The sequence below is a fragment of the Lucilia sericata genome, unplaced genomic scaffold (genome assembly GCF_015586225.1).
Source record: "Lucilia sericata isolate MDLA Ls3-8-SP2 unplaced genomic scaffold, ASM1558622v1 Contig000463F_arrow, whole genome shotgun sequence".
NCBI classification, from domain to species: domain Eukaryota; kingdom Metazoa; phylum Arthropoda; class Insecta; order Diptera; family Calliphoridae; genus Lucilia; species Lucilia sericata.
In genome coordinates this window covers 226283-250230 of record NW_023994478.1, presented here as the reverse complement: position 1 = coordinate 250230, position 23948 = coordinate 226283, and the positions used below count along the sequence as shown (strand labels likewise).

At 34.2% G+C, this 23948-nt stretch overlaps 1 protein-coding gene across 2 annotated transcripts; it reads left to right on the top strand.

The window, feature by feature from the left end:
• The first annotated feature begins 3132 nt into the window (after positions 1-3132).
• On the top strand, positions 3133-9573 carry LOC119605194. Of its 2 annotated transcripts, none has more exons than XM_037958151.1 (2): positions 3133-7722; positions 9436-9573. In XM_037958151.1, the coding sequence occupies exons 1-2, from the start codon at positions 3868-3870 to the stop codon at positions 9469-9471; spliced, it is 3891 nt and encodes a 1296-aa protein (XP_037814079.1). In that variant the 5' UTR covers positions 3133-3867; the 3' UTR covers positions 9472-9573. The 2 variants fall into 2 exon arrangements, with proteins under 2 accessions (XP_037814079.1, XP_037814078.1); XM_037958150.1 differs by having other exon boundaries at positions 3133-9120; positions 9436-9509.
• Positions 9574-23948: the final 14375 nt, after the last annotated feature.

Below are 23948 nucleotides of genomic sequence, written 5' to 3'. Positions count from 1 at the left end.
AGGGGTCTTACACCGAAACATATACATAACACAACGAAGATCACAAGACAGTTGTTTACGTCGACGAGGATATCGAGGGATCTGGATAGAATTGAACGAAAATTTCACATGAAGATACTGAATCTGGAAATTAAGGAGACAAACTATAAATTGAGTGATCTAAAAGATGAGATGAGAGAAAGCGAACAAATGATTAACAGATCACTGAATGCAAGGGAATACGGAGAATTCATGACGAAACAAAAAGCGAGATATAAAAAGAACTCAATTATGAATAAAAGGACACTTACATCTAAAATCGAACACTTGAAGAGAGACAAATTTACGGAATTTAACATAAAATTTAATCCAGACTGGTTTATCAACAAAACATCATTAAATATTCCAGAAGAAAGCCAATGGATACTCTCTCTTGGCTCAAAATTTGCTCTACCAATAGACAATAATTTTTCGACAATCGGATTAATAGCAGATATAGAGCAATGGGTTCAAACAATTACGGACGATAGAGAAAAGGATATTACCAGATCGAAGATAGCCAATAGAATTATGACTTATAGGAGAACTAAGAGGAACAATGAAAAGGAGAAATATATATTGAACATTTATGAGGATACGAGGAAATTCTTGAGAAGATATAAGAAAAAAGTTGTTATAACGAAAGCGGACAAGGGGAATAAAACAGTTTTAATGTACAGAGAAGAGTATTACAATGGAATGGGGAAGTTACTTGAGGATAAAATCACATATAAACGTATACCGACAGATCCGACACAAAAACTACAACGAGCTAACAACGCTCTCATAACGAACCTATACAAAAGGGAATATATAAATAGATATGATAAGATAAAATTGACATCCAATGCGGCAACAGCTCCAAGATTATATGGACTCCCAAAAATTCATAAACCAAACACTCCACTGAGACCAATATCTTCATCAATAGGAGTACCATGTTACGAATTATCGAAATATATTGGGAACATACTGAAAAACATTATATTGGAAGAATATAACATTAAAAACGCCTTGGAATTGAAGAGTAAATTGGATACGCTAACATTGGACGAAGATGAGATCCTAATATCATTAGATGTGGTGTCACTTTTCACGAACATACCCATACACCTAGCGATAAATAACATTATGTCGAAATGGGATAAATTACAGAGCCACACGAAAATACCTAGGTCGCAATTTTTGAGAATATTACAATTTTGCTTGAATGACAACAACTATTTAATGCATGATGGAATATTTTACCACCAAACTTATGGCATGCCAATGGGCAACCCATTATCTCCAACGATAGCTGACATTATACTGGACTGTCTACTAGAACAATGTATAGAGGAATTACAAGCCAAGAATATAAATATACGACTTATCACAAAATATGTTGACGATTTATTTGCTATTATAAAATACAATGAGGAGGATGACATATTGAAAACTTTTAACTCCTACCATAACAGATTGAAATTTACACTGGAAAGGGAACATGAGAACTCATTACCATACCTGGATATGAAATTATACCGGAAAAATTGCAGGATAGTAACAGATTGGTACATGAAACCAATTGCTTCTGGACGACTGATGAACTTTCACTCAACACAACCTATGAAACAGAAGATGAATACGGCAATGAACTTAATTGATAAAGTCATAAAGACTAGTGACAGACAGTTCAGGGATAATAATATGATAAGGATAAGAGATATCTTACGCAAAAATGACTTCCCACATGGGTTGATCACCACATTAATAAGGAAAGTTGAGAACAAAATTAATTCCCCAGGTAATAACCAAGATAAGGATACATCTGGCAACACTAAATATTACAGCATACCGTTTATACCAAAATTAACAGAGAACAAACAAATAAGGGACATAATGAACGAGAAACAAATAATTATTGCATACAAATCGAATAAGACAATACAACAACTATTCACACAAACAAAAACAAAAATTGAAAATAGAGAACAAAACAATGTTGTGTACCAAATAAGATGTGATGGTGGGGACAATGAAGAGTGTGGAAAAGTTTATATTGGCACAACAAAGAGAAATTTAGGCGTGAGAATAGATGAACACATAGCTGACATAAAGAAAGGTAAACAATCAACTGCACTTGCACAACACTGTATTGAAAATAGACATAAACCTAATTTTGACAATGTAAGAATTGTGGACAAAGAGAGAAGAGAAAACAAGAGATTTACATTGGAAAGCTTGAGGATACAAACAAAATTCGAAGAGTGCAATAAATACAAAAGAAGATAAAGATAATACAAATGCAAATTACACCATAACATTATTCTAGTATAATAACAAACTGTGATCGAATAAGAACTTTTACTGTGATATTAAATTTTATTATCTTTACATTATTTAGTAATAAGTTTTTTGTTTGTGTTGTCCAAGTTTACAAAAAACTGTGATATTTTTAATAATGTAATTTTGACAAAAAAGAATATTTGTAAGTAAAAATTGTTCTTTATATAGATTATAAGATTGTTGTTACTGACAATTTAAACAAATATTTATTTTTCTTTTGTATAATTATAATGTTGCCAGATCATAAATAAAATCAAAAATCCCTGAAGAAGTTGGAAAATACCAACGAAACGTCGGATAGATTGAAGATGGGATAAATAATCTTTTATTTGAACAATGACCTTAAAAGCCTGTTTATAGGAAACTATATTTAATAATTGAGATAATTGAGAGAAGGTCGAAATAGAATATTATAGAATTATGAAAATTTGTTAATTTAAAATAAATTTTTGGAAATATTTGCACAGAAAAAACTTAAATACGATTTCAATTATCAAAATTTTATTTTCAAATATTTATTTATTGAAGTTCAATTTATAACAGTAAATACATATTCAATTCTTGCTTCTAATTGATTTTCAACACGGAAAAAAATTTAATTTAAAATTTTTTATAAAACAAAATATCGAAAATAAATTTAGAAAAAAAAGATTTAATCTCCGCAAACTTAAATAAATTTAATTTGCAAACGAAATAATTCGATATATTTAAAATTTTTGTTTGTCCCATAATAAATAATTTTTCTACGAAAATCAAATTCCAATGAAAATCTAATTACAAGGAAAATCAAATTCAATGAAAATCAAATTCCAATAAAAATCAAATTTCAATGAAAATCAAATTTCACGAAAAAAATAAAAATTCTAAAATTTAATACAAAATTCATTTAATAAATTGATTACGGAATAATTTCCTATTTGTTCACATTAACCGCTTAATTGATATTTCTGGAATAATTCCACAAGATTGTATTGAGAAATCAGAATACCACATAATACATAAAAGTTTTTTTTGATATTCGGTTGGTAAAAACATTACACTATATAATAATTGATCAAACCATTTCAGTATCAATTTCTCTATTGATTTAAACTCATTAATTGCTTGATTAAAGTGTATATTCTATTATTTTTTGTTTTGCTAGATTACAACAATCTAGTGCATTTATTCCATAGCTAAGCTATCACAAAACATATAGAAGATATACTTTATAATTTACTGATATTCCTACTTGTGTGCCAAAGAGAAATTTTTTTACCAATCAAAGTGAACAAATATATAGGATTTTTATCTCTTGTTTTCAGTTGTACTAGCCACAAGAACTAGTACTATCATTAAATAACGCTATAGTTGAAAAATCTTTTTTTGATTATTCTCAACATAATTTACATCAAAAATATATAAAGGTTTATTGAACATCTGTATCACAATACAGTACTTTAACTTAAAAACTATTGTTCTGTTAATCACAGACTTAACTCTTTGAATAAAATAAAATATCGAATATAATTATCATACAAAATGCCGCATGAAGAAGATTCCCCTATAGTTGATAGGTCATTTAATCCATCATACAAAGATTATTTTAGATTTGATTGTGAACATTTACTTCAGTATTGTGGAAAAGTGAATGAGAGCCAAACAGAAGATCAAAATGAATCTATATTAGAAGCAAGGTTAAAAGAGATAGAAGCAAGATGGGCAAAAGTAGATACTTCTTATCAAAAAGTAATGTTATCTCAAGATGACACAATTGATATAGAATTTAAAAACCAAGCAAGAGATGCATTTGATTCTTGTACAGAAGCATATGTCCAAACCACATCACAAGTTGTTGAGTTCCTTAAAAGCATGCGCTTAGATACAGTACAAATGCCAATGTTCCAATCAACATCTCGACCTTCAATACCATATCAAAATCAAATGAACGATAGTTCAAGTATCTGTATTAAACTCCCACCATGCGACACAGAAATATTTAAAGGTAGTTATGAACAATGGCCCTCGTTTAAAGACATGTTCACTGCAGTTTATATTAATCATTCAAAACTTACTCCTATAACCAAATTATATCATCTCAGAAACAAAACAAGAGGTGAAGCAGGAGCTATAGTAAAACGATATGCATTGTCCAATGATAATTTTGAGTTAGCTTGGAATGCGTTAAAAACTAGATACGAAAACAAACGAGTTTTGGTCGATAACCAAATCAAAATATTGTTTGATATACCAGCCGCAATTAATGAAGATAGTGAGTCCATAAGAAAAATACAGTCGTCAGTAAACGATTCATTAGTAACACTCAGTACGCTAGGAGTAGAAGTAAATAGTTGGGATCCCATTTTAATTCGTTTAGTATCAACAAAATTACCGGAATGTACTCTAGCATTATGGGAACAAAATTTAACTTCTCCTCGTGAATTACCAAAATGGTCGCAAATGTCACAATTTTTAGTAGACAGATATGAAGCGGTAGAGCGACTAACAGGCATTAAAACAACAAAAGACAGTTTTACTCTTTCCAATAAAAAATCTCATATACAAACATATACATCGCAAGAAAACATATATACGAATTGTAAACTCTGTAATAATGAACATTATTTAAGGAATTGTCCAAAATTCAAAACGTTTTCAACGCAACAAAGAATAGATTTTGTCTTCAAAAATAAAATATGTAACAATTGTTTAAGTCCTTCACATATTAAGACGAAATGTAGAAGTAAAAGAACATGTTTTTACTGTAAGAAAGATCACCATTCATTATTGCATATTGCACACAAACCATCAATTACACCACAAAATTCTGAAAATATTCAAAACAATGGTAATAGTAACCATACTAAAAATAATATTCAAAATACAAATACACAAGCTGAACAGACGAGTAATTCTTACAAAGATGAACCTGCAACTACTTCACAACGCGTTCAGGCAAACTGCTCGTCTAGCAACGAAAATATTTTATTGCGTACAGCTTTGATGCAAATAGAGCATCAAGGAGAAATCTTTACGATAAGAGCTTTGATAGACCCAGGCACCCAAAGAACATTTATTACAGAAAAAATAAGAAGTAAATTAAAGTTGCCTTATAGAAATTCTCATTTTGAAATTAGTGGAATAGGAGGTCAAAAACAATCCGCAAAAAAAGAGTGTGAATTTATTTTATATGCAAAGAAATATAACCTACGAGTTCCAATTAAGGCAATCGTCTTGTCGAGTGTTACTAATACACTACCAGCAGTTACGTTTAAAGTCCCATATTCTGCAGAACTTAAGAAATTGGACTTAGCTGACCCAAATTTTAATAAATCTTCCCAAATCGATCTTATTCTTGGTAATGATTATGAACATTGTCTGAATCTAGAAGGCATAAAGAAAAATATATGTGGCCAAACATCAGCCTATAAAACTATATTTGGATGGGTGCTTAGCGGACCAATAAGAGCTGAAACTGTTCAATCATTCTCAACTGCGGTTACTTCATCAGAATCTTCAGAAGTCAGTACACTATTGAGAAAATTTTGGGAGCAAGAAGAAATACCCAAAACTCGCCTTACGTCAGAAGAAGATGATTTTGTTGAACAATTTTACACTCAAACAACTACTCGAAACAAAGATGGACGATATATTGTAAGGTTACCTTTTAAAAAAGAGTATCACGAATCAGTATATTTAGGATCATCTAGATTTATCGCATTAGCTCAATATGCCAGTATGGAAAAAACTTTAGGAAAAAATAATGAATTGCAAGCTGAATATAAATCTGTTTTAGACGAGTATTTAACTCTAGACCACATGGAAGAAACAACATCAACTGAAATTAATTATGAAGGTAAATTTAGTTCTTATTATTTGCCCCATCATGCGGTCGTGCGACCTGACCATAAAACAACAAAGCTGAGAATTGTGTTCAATGCCTCTAGGAAAACAAAATCCAACTTTTCTCTAAACGATGTTCTGTATACAGGTCCTACAATTCAAAACGACTTAATAACAGTAATTCTGAATTGGAGAAGATATAAATACGTGTTCAGTGGGGACATACAGAAAATGTATCGTCAAATCCTAATTCATCCAAATGATAGAGCATTCCAAAGAATATTATATCAACCTGAAAAAAATGGCCCTATTAAAGATTATGAATTGAAAACTGTTACGTTTGGAGTGAATAGCGCGCCTTTTCTAGCAATTCGTACGTTACATCAACTAGCGTCAGATTCAAAAGCGGAATCTCCCAAAGCATCATCCATTTTAAAGTATGAGACTTATGTAGATGACATATTAACTGGAGGGTTTTCAATTGAAGAAACTCGAGAGGCACAAAATGAATTAATTAAAACTCTGAAGTCTGCTGGATTTTTACTCAAGAAAATAACAGCAAATGATACACAGTTATTGGAAGATGTACCAAAAGACGATATATATGATTCCGATTTTTTACGGTTTCATGAAACTAGCTCCACAAAAACTTTAGGCATAAAGTGGAACGCAATATCAGATACATTTACATATACTTTTTCAGCACTAAGTCCATCTACGAAAATAACAAAACGCCAAGTTCTGTCATCAGTCGCAAAACTGTTTGATCCAGCTGGATGGCTAGCCCCTATAGTCATCAGAGCAAAAATATGTATGCAGCAGTTATGGTTAGAAGGTAAAGACTGGGATGAAGAAGTTTCTGAGGAATCTCTACAAAATTGGAACAATTTAGTACAAGACTTATCTGAAGTTGAACTAATATCAATTCCCCGTTGGATTCAACTTATGCCTAATGATACAATACAAATTCACGGTTTCTGTGATGCATCGAAATCCGCTTATTGTGCCACTGTATACATTAGGTGTCAAACAAAAACTCAAAATGTATTCTCAAATTTACTAGTAGCAAAAAGTAAAGTTGCCCCTTTACAAACTGTCTGCCTCCCGCGCTTAGAGCTTAATGGCGCAGTGTTATTAGCAAATTTAGTTAATTACGTAATAAACTCTCTTAATTTCAGTAAAAGCGAAATATATTTGTGGACAGATTCAGCTATAGTCCTTGGATGGTTATCAAAACCACCTTCATCATGGGAAACTTATGTGGCAAACAGAACATCACGAATACATGAATTAATGACTAATGTCACATGGCGACATGTTCCAACACATGATAATCCAGCTGATTTGGGCACACGAGGTTGTAAAGCACAAAATTTGGTAAATAATTCACTTTGGTGGAATGGACCATCATGGTTAAAAAAACCATCATCAGAATGGCCTAAACGAAATATATTAAATAATAACCCAGAAAATAAAGAAATACAATCTCTAAACGTTCAGCTTGAAACGGATGACATCCTAGACAATTTTTCATCATATGGCAGAGCTTTACGGGTAATATGTTACATTTTTAGATTTTTCCATAATACTAATAAGAAAATGCGTAAAAATTTAAAACATAATACTCAAATTGCATTGACACAAAATGAAATGAAATTTGTAAAGTCAAGACTAATTGTTTTAGCTCAAAAAACATTTTATAACGAAGAATATCAATGCGTAAGTAAATCAAAAGATATTTCAAACAAAAGTACGCTGAAAAGTTTAAACCCATTCATAGATAAAGATTCAATTTTGAGAGTAAATGGTAGATTAGCTCATTCATCACGACCATATGGCGAACGTTATCCCATAATTTTACCTGGCAACTCCCGATTTTGCCAATTATATTTACACCATTTGCATGAGTTTCTCTTTCATGCTGAATGCGGTCAAATGTACCGAATAATACAAACTGAATTTCTCATATTCAGACTAAAACCTTGTATTAAGAAAATAATCCGTAACTGTAAAATATGCTTAATATATAAAAAGCAGCCATGCTCTCAGATAATGGCTCCCTTACCTCCGGAAAGATGTAATCTCTCTCTTCCTTTCCAGGTAACAGGTATTGATTTTGCTGGACCTTTTGAGTTAAAAACGTCGATTCTAAGAAAATCTCCAATAACTAAAGGATATGTAAGTGTATTTGTATGTTTTAGCACGAAAGCTGTCCATTTAGAGCCATGTTCAGAATTATCCTCAGCGGCATTCCAAGCTACCTTCGCTCGATTCATTGGGAGGCGGGGGCTCCCCCAAAGGGTAGTTACGGATAATGGACGAAATTTCTTAGGTGCTAGTAGAATGCTGGAACGAGAATTTTCTGCGTTTGTTAAAAATAGTGCCCAAGATGTAGCGCAGAAATATATAACACATGGGTTTGAATGGAAATTCATCCCACCTCATGCTCCTCATATGGGCGGCCTCTGGGAAGCAGCCGTAAAAAGCTTCAAATATCACTTTAAACGAATTGCTGGGGCTCACAAATTCACCTTTGAGGAATTCGCCACAATTTTAGCACGAATAGAAGGAGTACTCAATTCCCGGCCTATATCAGCAGTATCAGAAGACCCTTCAGATCTCACAGCTCTAACGCCAGGACATTTTTTAAGAGGTGCCCCTTTGATGGCATTCCCTGAACAAGATTGTTCGAATATGTCGGTAATAAATAGATGGGAAAAGCTGAAGGTTATACATCATCAATTTTGTCAACGATGGAAAAATGATTATCTAAAATCACATCATAAAAGGTATAAGTGGAAAACCTCATCTCAAAATATGCAGGTTGGAGATTTAGTCATTATTATGGACGATCTACTGCCGCCTCACGAGTGGAATCTTGGCCGAATTGAAAAAACTTGTTCCGGTTCAGATGGTAATGTACGAACTGCCGAGATACGAACTGCTAATGGGGTAATTAAACGACCTATCGTCAAATTGTGTTACCTACCTTTTCTAAATCAAGAAGAAGCTCAGGTAGACTCAAACCTTAAAGTTCAATCCTCTTTTTCAAAATAAAATTAAAATTTATATCTCAAATATCTTAGTTTATCTTTAATTTCTACCATAGCTTAAAAATGATGTATTTAAAATATCCTAATAAAAATTTATTATTCAAATTTCAAGGATGTTTGATGACTGATAACCCATATTCAAATTTGCAATCCAACCATTTCCCTATAATATACTAATTGAACTATGTTTTCCTTTTATCTATCACCACATCAGGTCCAATCGACGACTAACCGCCACTCGGGTCCCTAATGAAAATCATAGCCCTAATGAAGAGAGAAGCGTGGTACCAAGAGACTTAGAGGTGTTCTACTGTGTGATATGCACAGGATATCACGGGCTCAAGTTCTGTCGAAGATTTAGAAGGATGACGCCACAAAAGAGAAGGGACATAGTTGAACGACTAGGGTACTGTGTTAATTGCTTGGCTAGAAGCCACAGCATCCGGTCATGTACCTCAATGGAGGCGTGCTTAAAATGTGCACAATTGCACCATACCCTGTTGCACCCAACAAGAACAGTCAGCCCACGACCGAGAACTACCACCAGCAGCAGTCGACGCAGTCTCGATAACTCCGAGACCCACCAACAGCATCGTCAACACCAACAGCTTCGTCAACACCAGCAGCATCGTCAACACCATCGTCAAAACCGACAACATCAACCTCACCCTCATCATCACCAACATCAACATCAACATCGTCATCATCAACATCGTCATCATCAACGTCAGCAACATCATCATCATCGTCAGCAACGTCATCAACTTCAACAACGTCACCCAACTCCACAACCGCCAGCTCCAGTTGCATCTCCTGCTACAAATACAACACCCGCTCCAGATCAACACATCTTGGCTGAAGCTATAAAATCGTTAGTCAACGTCCTATGCTATCAAAGCAAAAAGGAGTAAATAGGCAAGGTTCGAGGCCGGCGCCATGTTGAAACCAATATTTAATTGTTTTTTTTATATATATTATTCAATGAATTATTATTACAATTAGTATTAAGTTATGAATTGTATTTTGAATTTGAATTAAAGCATTATTAGTAGATTAAGTTTAAGTGTATTAACTGAATTATAAAATTGAATTATACAAAATTAAGTACTATTTGAATTTTATATATTAGTAAATTAATGGTTAGTATCTAATATAAAATGAATTGAAAATAAGTACTACCTTAATATAATTAATATAAAATATAATGATCATTAACTAAAAGATGTTAATAATTAAGTAGATAACAAATAATGTTGCTAACGGTTTTTTTTAAGAAGATAAAAGATTTCCAACCAACTGTTCGGGTTTTGGAAAAGAAGTTAGGTGTAATTATAAAAATAGAATTTGTAATCTGTCACTTCTTGCTTGGCAACAGAACTATTCAGTTCATTTCATCCACAATAACCCAATAAAATTGAAACATTTATAACGTTTTTAGAAAAAAAAAAGAACCTTTAAACTCTTTTCCTCAAATTGGTAAATACAAAATCACACATACAACAAGGTAAAGTAAAAAAAAGGGAACACATACTCCTCTAAAACATAAGTATATATATTTGTATAATAACAATATCTCTTATTTCCCTCATAATTAACTCCAATAATTAAAATCACTTTCTGAGTGATTAAAATTATTCATTTTCTCCCAAAAAAACCAAGGGTTCCTCATCCTCAAAAGGAGAAAATTTATTAATAATTTGTTTTATCTTTCATACAAATTATTTCAATGGTCATGATCCCTGCCAGCAAATTTGAGTTTAATTTTGGATACATGAACTGAATAGTCACTATAAAGGCTCAATTTTATGTTTCTCAGTGCTAAGTTAAAAAATTTACAAAAACAAAATACAGTACTTTCTAATTTTGATCATAATTTTGTTAAATTTTAGTGCGTTTTAATATACCAAAAGCAAAATTAAATGATAATAAGTAGATAGAATAAAAATTTCAAAAACTAACACTTTTTAATACAATAAGAAGATAGTTTAATGCAGAATCATTCTTGCTCTCAAAATTAAGAAGGAAAAGTGTTTGCACATTTCAGTAAATATATTTATTTCATTGTGATCAGTTGTGTGATATATTGTGAAATTTAGATTTTGTAATAAATTGTGTTAATTTAAAATTTAATATATCTAAAACATAGTTTAATATAAAATAAGCATCAGTGAGAGATTAGTGAGTGCAAAACAGTATAATAAAGGAGAAATAAAAAAAATTATTATAAAGTCGCTTTTATAACATAAAAGAGTATAAAATCATGACACTTTCCAGCTTCTCTATTGATATGGCAAAACTGGAAATTTACTACATTTACGAAATTTTATGTTATAAAAAAGTGACTTGAAATTGAAACGAAATGGACACATCAAGTAAGTATTAAACAGGCGGAACAGTTTCTTCCGAACGGGGTCACTTTTTATTCACTCAGATTATATCAAATTAGATTGTTTTAAACATTAACGTTATGGTTACAATTTGGATAGAAATTGTTGGCAGGGATTACATCTATAAAATTATGGTAAAATTCAAAAAAGAAGTACAAATACTAAAAAGAAGTACATTTGCGTACTTCTTTAGGGGTTATGCAGTTAAAAGTACAATTACTAAAAAGAAGTACGCGTACTGCTGAAAACAGTAGTCTAGCAAGCCTAAATATTATGTCCATTTTCCTTATTAGGAAGAAGGAAAAAACCAAGTTGTCTGACTGCTTTTTCAAGAATTTCATGTTGGAATACCTCGATGCGCATTAATATACTGAACACGAAAAAAATAAAAAATAATTTTTTCCCTACCCCAGATCCCTACCAGCGATTGAAAATCCTTACATCAGTATAATTTTTGTAAAATAAAATGTCTTCGATTTCTTCAAAATGGGTGTCAAATGGGTACGAGGAAAATAATCTTAAAATTTGTGTAGAGTATTTTTGGTCACAAAATGATTTTTATTGGGTTGGAGTGGCATATTATTTTCGTTTTTATCGAAATAGGTGTCAAAATTGTCTTAATTTTTAGCTTATACAAAAAATGTCCATTTCAGAATTTTTTTTATTTATTTTTTTTTTTTTTTTTTTTGAAAATAATATGCTCCTTGTAATACACAAACAGCCTGTTTTTCTAAAATGAAAATTTGCCTTCGTTCTTAAAAATAACGAACGAAATTGGCTTTACGTTTTTGTAACGAAAAAATAAATTTTCATGTGAGTGTCAACGAAAGAGCTTTATTTTTCCATATATTTTTGGTTTTTAGAAAATGAATTCGTTCGTAATAAACGAAAGAAATGTCAGAAATAGACGATAGGCAAAGGCCTTTCGTTTGCGCAAAAAACAACGAAAATTATACCAAAATACGAAATAATATGTTGCCACTTGAACCTGAATGCAATTTGCAATAAAAACCTTTAAATTTCTTGAGAGATTGCATACAATTTTCATGTTGTTTTTAAAAAAACATTTTTTCATAATTTAAATTTTTTTTGTAAAATTATTTTATTTTTGTTTATTTTTTAGGGTTAACACCAAACACGTTATTACTACATGAAAAAATATTTAAAATTTCAGAAATGAAATACGTAGGCAATAATGTTCTGTTACGATAGAAAAAGCTCATTTCATTTTAGACATTTTTAAACGAAAACTTTCAAATGTTTTATAAAAACCTAATTTTAAACTTGATCGTAATAAAATGAAATGTTCGTTTGAGAACTAAATTGTTTTAGAAAAACAGGCTGTAAGAGCGGTTTTTTGAGATGGCTTGATGGCTAAATTTAATCTAATGTTAATCCCCTTTGATGTTTTTGAGTACAAACAGGGTGCACTTATAAGGTGAAGTCAATTCTACAAAAACAACAAAAGTAGATACTTCTGTCAAAAAATTTACATGTTGCCACCGTGTTTTTTTTTTTTTTTTTTTTAATTTACCTTACAAAAAGACAATCCCACATGCCCAAAAATCTCTTCACGTAAAGTAAATATGTATTATAAGATAAAATTTATTAAAAATTATACATGAATTGAAAAATAAGGGTAAGACCCCTTATTCACAAACAAAATTTGTATTTTATAGACGGTATTTTGTATGGAAATTTTGTTTTATAAACCTTAGAATATTAGAAAATTATTTATTATTTACTTATTAAAAAAGTAAATAAATTATCAATTAAAATAACAAAAAATTAATATTAGATTACAAAATTGTAAGTGTGTAGTAGCAAAAATACAAATTATATACATATTATTTTTTATCAGTCAATATTGGGAACTTATAAAACCGTGTAGGTCTCTACTATTGTCGTATAAGAAATATATAATGATCTTTATAGAAATGTGACCAAACCACTACCATGGAAAGTTGTTAAAAACTAAAATATCTATGATAAAATCAAGTTTTAATAATTTTATTTACAATAGTGAAATGTTTGTACTCTCAATTGATTAGTAAAAAGTTCCCTATAATTGATAAAATAGATGCATATTTAAGACAAATAGTTTGTGCAATTTTTGAGTATTTCGCATAAATTTACTACGGATTAAAATGAATATAAAATTTATTTATTAATTTTTTGTCCTAAAAATATAATGAATCCCTAGATAGATGTACAAACTTTTTTCGGATTGTAGCAACTCTAAATGGTGTACTTTGATAGTTGTATCTCCCTCAAATAAAAAAAATGAGTGATCAGCTGTTGAATTGACTTCACCTTATGAGTGTACCCTGAGTACAAGATTAAACTTCGCAGTGTTGCCATACAAAACAACAGAAAACGTCACTGTTTGTTATCAAAACAATGCATATTTTAATAAAAAAGAAGAAGACAATTGTAAATTTAATGTGAAAGTTAATGAAAACTTAAATTTAAAACAAAAAAAAAATATTTTGAAGTGTCCATAATTTATACTAATCAATAAATAGAACATTTTAATGTTTAGGTTAGGTTAGGTTGATAGGAGGATGTATACTACATCAAATCCGAAGAAATACACCTAGGCCACTATCGGGCCTGTTGTGCGCTCCAATTCTAACTTCGACGAATGCCTGACAATGGCAAAGAAAGTGCTCCAGAGTTTCACCGTCCTCTCCACATGCTCTACATTCGTCTAAATCCGCATGTCCAATTTTGTATAGATGTGCACGTAATCCTGAGTGTCCACTCAGAATACGTACCATCATACTAACCTCAGACTTCCTCATTTTGAGGAGATTTCTCGTCTTGCTCTTATCAGGGTCACTCCATAGAATCTTTGTGGTTCTACCCACCGTTTCATTATTCCAAGAGGCCTTATGGGATTCTCTCATCCATATTTTTAATTCAGCTTTTGTTGCGTCGAATGGTTTTGCGTTTGTCAGGTTAACTACATCGAGCTCCCTTCCCTTTAAAGCTATTACATTCGCCCTTTCGTTGCCGACTCCTCCCGAGTGGCCTGGTACCCATATGATGTGAACCTGACCTCTGGGAGAGTATTCAATTAAAGCTTTCTTACAATCCAATACGGTCTTAGATTTAATTCTATCACCTGATATCGCCCTAATTGCCTTCTGGCTGACGGTAAATATATTAAGCCCTGTGGGCGCCATATTTATTCTAATCCAATTTACACATTCCGTTATTGCTCGTACTTCTGCCTGGAAGCTTGTGTTATGATTAGGTAAACGGTGGTATATTTCTGTTTCTGGGTCTTCAATATAGAACCCCAGGACCACTTTGTCCACTAATTTAGAGCCATCTGTGTTGCAACGGATTCCTACTGGTATTTGCTCTAATATTCCGCTTGACCAAGACATTCTTTCTGGATTAGCGTTTCAAAGTTTCCGACATATTCTGTGTCTGGTATGCGATCAGGCACGTCCGATGAATGTGTATAACCTTCCAATGTGTCCAGTATACATTGATGACGTGTCCTATAACCGTTTTTGGCCAGTTCGCCTAAAGTAAAGAGCCGTTCGGATGTAAGCGCCGCCTCATATCTTATATATGTTTCAATGGGTGGAATATCTAGCAACGTTTCCAGAGCCTTGGTTGAAATAGTACACATGGCACCACTTATACCCAAGCAGCATGTACGCTGAACTCCCTGTAGTAGTTTGATATTGCACTTTTTGTCCAAAGCAGTCCACCAGATTATTGAAGTATAAGCTAGAATTGGTCTAATTACACTTTTATAAAGCCAATTTGTCATAGTAGGACTAAGACCCCATTTCATGCCTATGGTTCTCCTACATATCGCCCAGCACCGATGTGCCTTGTTGATCCTATCCTCTATGTGGTGTCTCCATTTTAATTTCCGGTCAAGTATTACACCTAAGTACTTAACTTTGTCTGTCACCGGTATCTTCTTGCCCAGGAAGCAAGGTTCAGTGTATGTAGAAATTTTTGTCTTTCTTGTGAAAAGACAGATTTCCGTTTTCGCCGGGTTAACATTGAGGCCTCTCGGTTGAGCCCAGCTCAAGGCCGTATTCAGAGCCTCCTCAGCTCTTCTACACAAGTAATTTGGATCCTTTCCCTTTAAAAGTATTACGACATCGTCTGCATAGCAGACAGGTCTAAGTCCTTTCTCGGTTAGGGTCCTTAGGAGGCTATTAATCGTGGTAACCCAGAGTAAAGGTGATAAAATGCCACCCTGTGGTATACCGCGAAATACCTTTTTCCTGATAGTTATATTGTACATCTCGCAGCTTATCCATCTGTTCCTTAGCATGTAGTTGATCCAGTTACGGAGCACCCGGTCAACATAAAACTGGTCTAGGGATTGGATAAGGGTATCAGTGTGCACGTCATTGAAAGCGCCTTCGATGTCAATGCATACCGCCAGTGTATACAGTTTGCTATCGAAAGATTCACCTATGTAATGGACGACTTCGTTTAAAGCGGTTTCCACCGATCGTCCCTTTACATAAGCATGCTGCTTATATTTAAGGTATTTTTGTCCAAGGGTCCGTTCCAAGGTTTTAAGTAGGAAGGACGTAAGACTTATCGGTCGATAGGACTTAGGTGTCTCATAGCTAGGTTTCCCTGGTTTGGGTATAAATATTACCCTGGCAGTTTGTCATTTAACTGGGGTATATGCCAATTTTAAGCATGCAGTGAATATCTGAGACAGATGTACGGAAACCAGTCCCGCCTCCATCTGCAAAAGTGCCGGGAAAATTCCATCCGGCCCTGCAGCTTTATAGGGAGCAAAGCTCTTGATTGCCCCTTTAACCATGTCAGTTGTAATAACTATTTCCGTGTTACCCTCCCCTTCCTCCAATATCGGTTCATCTATGTTATTCGATATACCGGGTGGGAAATGAGAGTCCATTAGGAGTTTCATTGTCTCCTTCATATCCTCAAGCCTCCTGCCCGTGTCATCGATCATAGATTCCGGTTGGACATGAGTTTTGGATAGGAATTTTTTTATCTTCGATATGTCATTTACGCTATCTACCTGTTCACAGAAAAGTTTCCAGGAGTCTCGTTTGTCTTTTCGAACGATTTTCTTATATTCACGAAGTTTATTACGATACTCATCCCAGTATACTGCGGTCTTTTTACGCCGTGCCCGGCTAAATAGTTTGCGAACAGTCTTCCCAAGGTTCCGGATCTCCCCAGTTACCCAGGGTTTTTCCTGGGCAGATCTCCGCTCTCGCAGAGGGCAGCTGTCCTCGAACGATTCAACCAGGGCACTTGTGAACGTTTCCACTTTGGCATCTATATCCTCTTTATTTCGACATTGAAAAGGGTCCTGACATAAACGGTTCTTTAGTAAGGTCCCGAACATCTTATGTACCGATGATCAGAAAAGGAGTGCTCGTCCGAAACTCTCCAATCCTGAATTTCGTTTATAAGCTCTTCTGAACATATAGTTATATCTAATACTTCTTCTCTGATTCTATTGACGAAGGTAGCTTTATTACCTAAGTTCAATGTTATCAAGTCTTTAGTATTAAGGAAATCCATGAGGGCTTGTTCCCTGCGATTGGTGTTTGTACTACCCCAAGTTACATGGTGCGAGTTGGCATCACAACCTATTACAATTTTCTTATTTTTTCTTTGTGCCTCTTCAACCAGAAACATAAGTTCTTGTGACATCCTGTATCAGCGTAGAAAAGTTGGAAATTTACGTGATTTAATCCAGAAACCTTGTTGCGAATCGTCCAAGGTTCCTGGATTAAAGCTATATGTATTTTACATGTGTTAATTTTAGCCATCAGAGCGTTGGTAGCTGTCTCGCTCCGATGGAGGTTTATTTGGATAACCTCAATCATGGTCATCCATTAAACTGTCTTCCAGCGAGTTGGTGGTCACCTCCTCGCTCTTTGGATTTGACTCCTCCGGATAGCCTGAAGTGGCTATTAATGCAGTGGGTACTGTTGATGGCTCTGCGGTGTCCTTATCAGGCATAGGAATAGTAGTATTTTTAATGGACACATTCCCAATTCTGGAGAGCGCTGCTGTTCTGTCTTCTAGCGGGTGAGTGATTTCCTCCTCAACATTGCCAGTACTTGCTAATGATGCTTTGGGTACTGTCTTAGGTGTTTTAGTGTCCTTGTCGGGCCGGTTTTGACAGCCCTTTCAATCGGCGCCTTCCCAATTTTGGAAAGGGCAACTAAACATTCTTCTGGCGAGTCAATGATAAATTCCTCGATTTTAGGATTTGACTCCTCAACGTTATCAGAAGTGGATACTGATGCTGTGGTCTTAGGTTTTTTAGTGTCCTTTTCGAGGCTTGTTGTAACAGCCCTTCCAATCGGCACCTTCCCAATTTTGAATATGACAGCTTTAGAGGCGAAGTAAGCCCTACCTTTATTCTTGGCAAGACTAGCCATGGATTTCTGGTCGATACCTATTACAAATAAAGTTCCCTCAGGTTCTTCTTTCCTGTAAAAGACTTCCCATTTTTCCACGGCCAGCTCAGCATTTTGACCTCCAAGAATTTCCAGTATACGTTCATTAGCCAGTTTACTGCACCATCCTTTTATGTAGACAGTGGACTTTAAGAGCACCGGAAGCTCGCTCATCTTTGCCAGTCCCAGCCTAGCGCCGTCCCAGGGAGGCGGGATACTTTCCACCAAGTTCTTTAGGGTGCTAACACATTGGTGAGATGCCAACCTCATCAACATCACGCCCATGCTGAACTCGCAGCTCTCACTGTCTATTGGTTGTTTGCCCTTTGAAGCGATTGTTGACCAAGTCTTCGATTTTACTCTGTTGGTATATTGGAATTTTGCCTGTCGGATTACCGGCATCGTAAACTGCATTGCAGAGATCGTCCCGGTGCCTACTTCTGGCAACTTTGGCGTAAGATGGCGGCTCTTTTCCTTTTCCTCCGTCTAGCTTCTCCTTCCTCGTTTTTCGGGGCTTCTTTTGAGATTCCCTTACCTTCGAGGTTGATTTTGCCGACGTGTTCGTCTTCGGAATATCTGGCTTGGCGTTGTCACCCTTACTCGCAGGATTCTCACTTGAGATTCCTTTGAGTGAAATATGGCTTGGCTTCGACTGTGTATTAGAAGACGGGGAGCTCTTTTTCTTCTTAGGTTTATTCTCAGTTGTCAACTCCTCGGGAGACCTGATCCTTTTTGCCTCAGATCTTGTGAGAGAGTCCGATTTTTCCTTTGGAGTGTCGTGGGATTGACTAACTATGATTTCCTGAAGCATCTTTTTCAACTTCCTCCTCTGTGCTCCAGAAAGTCTTTTCTTAGTAATAGGTAGTTTAGCTATGCTATCACTCACCTCTTTCACCATTTGCTCTACTTCATCCTTTTTGGGATTTGCTATAATGGTGTTATTATTATCATCTGAGGATTCAGAGTCGGAACCCTCACCTTTATTAAAAGGCTGAGGTAGCTTAGAGCTCTCTCCGAGTACATCCTTCTCTTTCACCCCTATATTTTTGCCAGCGGCATGCTGTACACTTGACGCATTGTCCGCCACGGAGGCCAAGGTACCCACCTCCGTGGTAGTATTTTGCTCACGATTGCAGGATGACGACGACACGTGACTCGCGAGTAGATCAACACTTACTGGGTTATTTAGGCCCTGCACCATAACTTTTATCTTTTTATTTTTATTTTCCATATTTGTTTTTTCCAGTTTTTTGGTCCGCGGGGAATATAATATTCCCAGGTGGTGGACAATCTGCCCTCCCTCAGCTTAAGTGAAATTAAAGCTGGGAGAGGACAGATGGTCCATCACCACCCCCTATCCGCCACCCGGGGACGCGCTCGGTAGGAAAAAACTGGAAAACTTCCCCGAGTTTTAATGTTTATATTTATAAAAATTGTATTAATTTTTTTGCATCAGCTGTATACACTTTTGCATTTCGTGCTTCAGTTTAAACCACCTCCATTGGGCGCTTAAACTTGCAAACAAAATTAATTAGTTGAGTACTGAAAAACATCGTTCGAGGATTAATTTTAATTTAATCGCTAATCTTTCAGCTAAAGATTAGCCCTAAAAGCCGTTTTGTGGTTCACAAATACACTAAGAAAAATTTAATTATTTTTCCCGCGATAAGCTGAAAATTACGAAATTTTTACACCCATTTCAAAAAGATTGCATAAAATTATTTTTGAACATATTGTTCTGAGATAAAGATTTTCAATCGCAGATGGGGAACTGATGACCTTATCAAAAAATTGTTTTTTATTTTTCTCGTATGTAGTACATGAAAACGGATCGTTTGAGAGGTATTCATCCAAAAAGAAGTGGTAAACGGGACACCCTACTACACACCATACACTGAAAAAATTCCATGCCTAATATACACGAAAAATGTCGTACATTGTACGAATCTTTCGTTGTTTCGCACCACGAAATTCTTTCGTAATATATACGAAATTGTACGAAATATTTCAGTACAATGTAAAATAATCTTGGAAAATAATTTTACATAAATTGAAAAAGTGAATTTTGAATAAATATGGTAAAATTTACGTAATATTAATTTATGCAAACATGTTTATTCATTTTAAAATAATTTTTATAATTTTTGCTAAAAATTATTCTCCACACAAATTTTTAATTTTTTTATGAAAATAGTTCGTGAATTATATTATACTTTTTCCTAAATTTTATAAAAATATTGTAGTTTTATTTAATTATAATATAATTAATATCATTATGTTTCCCAGCAAAAAATCTGAAATTTTTGGTAATAGCCAGTAGTTATTTCATACATTACTTGGTAATGAGTGTTCATTATCATCCACATTATTTCATTTAGCTGAATAGGTTATTACTGGTAAAGAACAAAACAATTTGGATTTGTTATGGCTCAATTGTCTAGGTCGTTCATTTAACAAACAGGGGGTTCGTGGTTCGAGCCCTGCTGGATACTGTTTATTTTTTTCAAAATGACATTCATTTATATATTTTTGTAAAAAGCCGTTCTCAAAATTATAAAAAGCAACATGTGAATGGAGCATCGAGTAAGCGGCTGGAGTGAGAAACATAGAAAACAACTGAATGCCTGGGTTCAAATCCCGGCCGAGGAATTTTTTTATTTTTTTGTTTTCTACATACAAAGTCGGCCCAAAATAACTAGCTATCACATAACATATTTGTAGGTTTATTTGTAACTAGTTATTTCACAAAGTTTTTGCAATCAAATTAGTAACCATTTATTAATTTGTTTAAGGTAGGTACATATTATTTGAACCTCGTCGAACAAAAATAATTAGTTATTCACCCCAAAAGTAATTAGTTTCCACGTGATTCCAATATTACTTTCTAGATTACTAGGTAATGAAAATTTTTGCTGGGTTAATTTCGCTAAAACATAAGAAAAAAATATTACGAAAGGCTTTCGTACTTTCGTAAAAATAGAAAAGGGTTTTATTAAATAATATTTCGTATTATACACAAAATTTTTGTAAATATTAAGAAAAAAGAAGTTACGAAATTTTTTTCGTAAAGTTGAGCATGGATTATTTTCAGTGTAGTTGTTGTTGTAACAGTTCGACTGTGGCCGATAGTTCTTTCCTGGGGAAAAAACTTTCGGTTGATACAGCTGTCGCTGGGTTGACAATCTTTGGCCGAGTATGACTCGCGTCGTTCCGGAATGAAGATCCAATTGTCGTGGGAATGTCATAGACACACCATTGTAGTAGTTGCTGATGGGGTTGGCAGCCCTTGGCCGATAATTTCGGGTCATTCCAGTACCTAGAACCGAATGTTGGCTACCTATAAAACAATTGGCCGGTCAGTGGTCAATCATGCTGCTCCAGTTAATAAATATTCAAAGCTGCCAAAATGCTGTCCTACGGATTGTAATGGGCTGCATGCAAATAACCTCGGAACACCACCTACACGAGGAAACGAAGGTCCTCCCAGTCAAGGAACATAATGTCATGCTGACTAAACAGTTCCTCCTGGGATGTCACCGGAGGAGTCATCCCAACTTTAACATCACACAGTTGGATGCTCCCCCGAGGCATGTTATGAAGGGCCTTCGTGTATATGAGGAGAGCATACGAATACAGCAGCATTGAACGACATTCATAGAGACGCTATCAATAAATGGAGAAAAACCTGCCGCGGAAACAAGAGTTGGCACAACTGAGATCGGCATGGAGCAACAGGCTCAACGCCTACCGGTCCTGCATAGACCGTGCCGTCCCTAATATATGTATGTATGCCCAGCATGTGGTCAGCGCCCCCTTGATACCCACCACATATTCAACTGTCCAGCCCACCCTACTTCACTTAGCCCAATGGATTTATGGACTAACCCTATTGAAGTAGCCCAATTTCTTGGCTTGGACCAAAAGACAGAACCCCCGAATTAAAAATTGTATAGTTTAAGCTGTTACAACAACACGCCATAGTATTCAGTTAAACATGTCAAAATTTTCTAATCAAATTAAAAGGTATTACAGTGTAGATACAAAATGTAATAAAACTTTAAGAAAATACGGATGGAAAATTGAAAATCGTGATTTTTTTTAAATTTTTTGAAAATTTTCAAAACGATTGGATTTTTTCGTTTTTTTTTTTATTTAAACACAGAAGAAAATAGAAACAGAAACAAAATTAAAATTGTTTTCTTTGAATTTTTTCGAATTGAAGTTTCATTTTATTTCAAATGGGACAACGAGGGGATCTCAAGTAAACCAGCTTTTAGTAAAATATCCACATTATTTCCATACAAATTTCAAAATTTATAGTTTTATTTGTTAATGAACACAAAAATAAATTTACAAATTTGAAACAAAAATTAAATTGTTCAGGAACAAAAAATTAAAATGTTTCAAATTTGTATGGAAATGATGTAGATTATTTTACAAAAAATTAATCTACCTCATTGTCCCATTCTGAATTTTTTATATATTGTTGAGTATACTATAAGCAATCTTATGTGAAGGAATAACGAAAATGGAAGGTACCTTTTTTGATATATCCTTCATTAAAGGACGTTTTTTGATATCATTATACATACTTATGTTAAACCATAATATTTTAAATAAATTATTGTCAAACTACAAGACATAGGTTTTAACAAGGGGTTAAACGATTAAAATCGGATAAATAGTTTAGAAAATATACGATGTCAAATTTTATTTTGGAGAACTTTAAACTTCGTATTAAAACAAAGAATTTCTGTACCAAGTTTCATCGAAATCGGAAATGGTATTCGAAAATTTTTGAAATGCTTCAGTACAAATGTAATTTTTATCTACATACATACATATTTATGTATATTATGTTGTTACCTATATACTCAAACCTCGTTTTATGCGATTAATTCGTTTCGCAAAAAAGCGCATAATTCAAATTTGCACAAAACGATACACTAGCTCCATACAAAATCCACTAATTGGGTTTTAAATAAAAAAGCGCACATTTTCAAATTATCCCTTTAAAAGTCAAACAAAATCGCATATCGGTTAGGTTAGGTTAGGTTGATAGGAGGATGTGTACTACATCAAATCCGAAGAAATACATCGGGCCTGTTGTGCGCTCCAATTCATGAAAAAAAAATTGTTCACTGAATGTATTATTTTTCCATGTTCAGAAACTCAGTTTCCTGGACGTAATTCCTAAGAATTTTCCAATCAGTGATAGTTAGGAATGTTATTTCCGGAATAACATCACATCCAAGATACTTGGATCTAACTTCGACGAATGCCTGACAGTGGCAAAGAAAGTGCTCCAGAGTTTCACTGTCCTCTCCACATGCTCTACATTCGTCTGAATCCGCACGTCCAATTTTGTATAGATGTGCACGTAATCCTGTGTGTCCACTCAGAATACGTACCATCATACTAACCTCAGACTTGCTCATTTTGAGGAGATTTCTCGTCTTGCTCTCATCAGGGTCGCCCCATAGTATCTTTGTAGTTCTACTCACCGTTTCATTATTCTAAGAGGCCTTATGGGATTCTCTCATCCATATTTTTAATTCAGCTTTTGTTGCGTCGAATGGTTTTGCGTTTGTCATTTTAACTACCTCAAGCTCCCTTCCCTTTAAAGCTATTACATTCGCCCTTTCGTTGCCGACTACTCCCGAGTGGCCTGGTACCCATATGATGTAAACCTTACCTCTGGGAGAGTATTCAGTTTAAGCTTTCTTACAATCCTATACGGTCTTAGATTTAATTCTATCACCTGATATCGCCCTTATTGCCTTCTGACTGTCAGTAAATATATTAAGCCCTGTGGGCGCCATATTTATTCTAATCCAATTTATACATTCCGTTATTGCTCGGACTTCTGCCTGGAAGCTTGTGTTATGATTAGGTAAACGGTG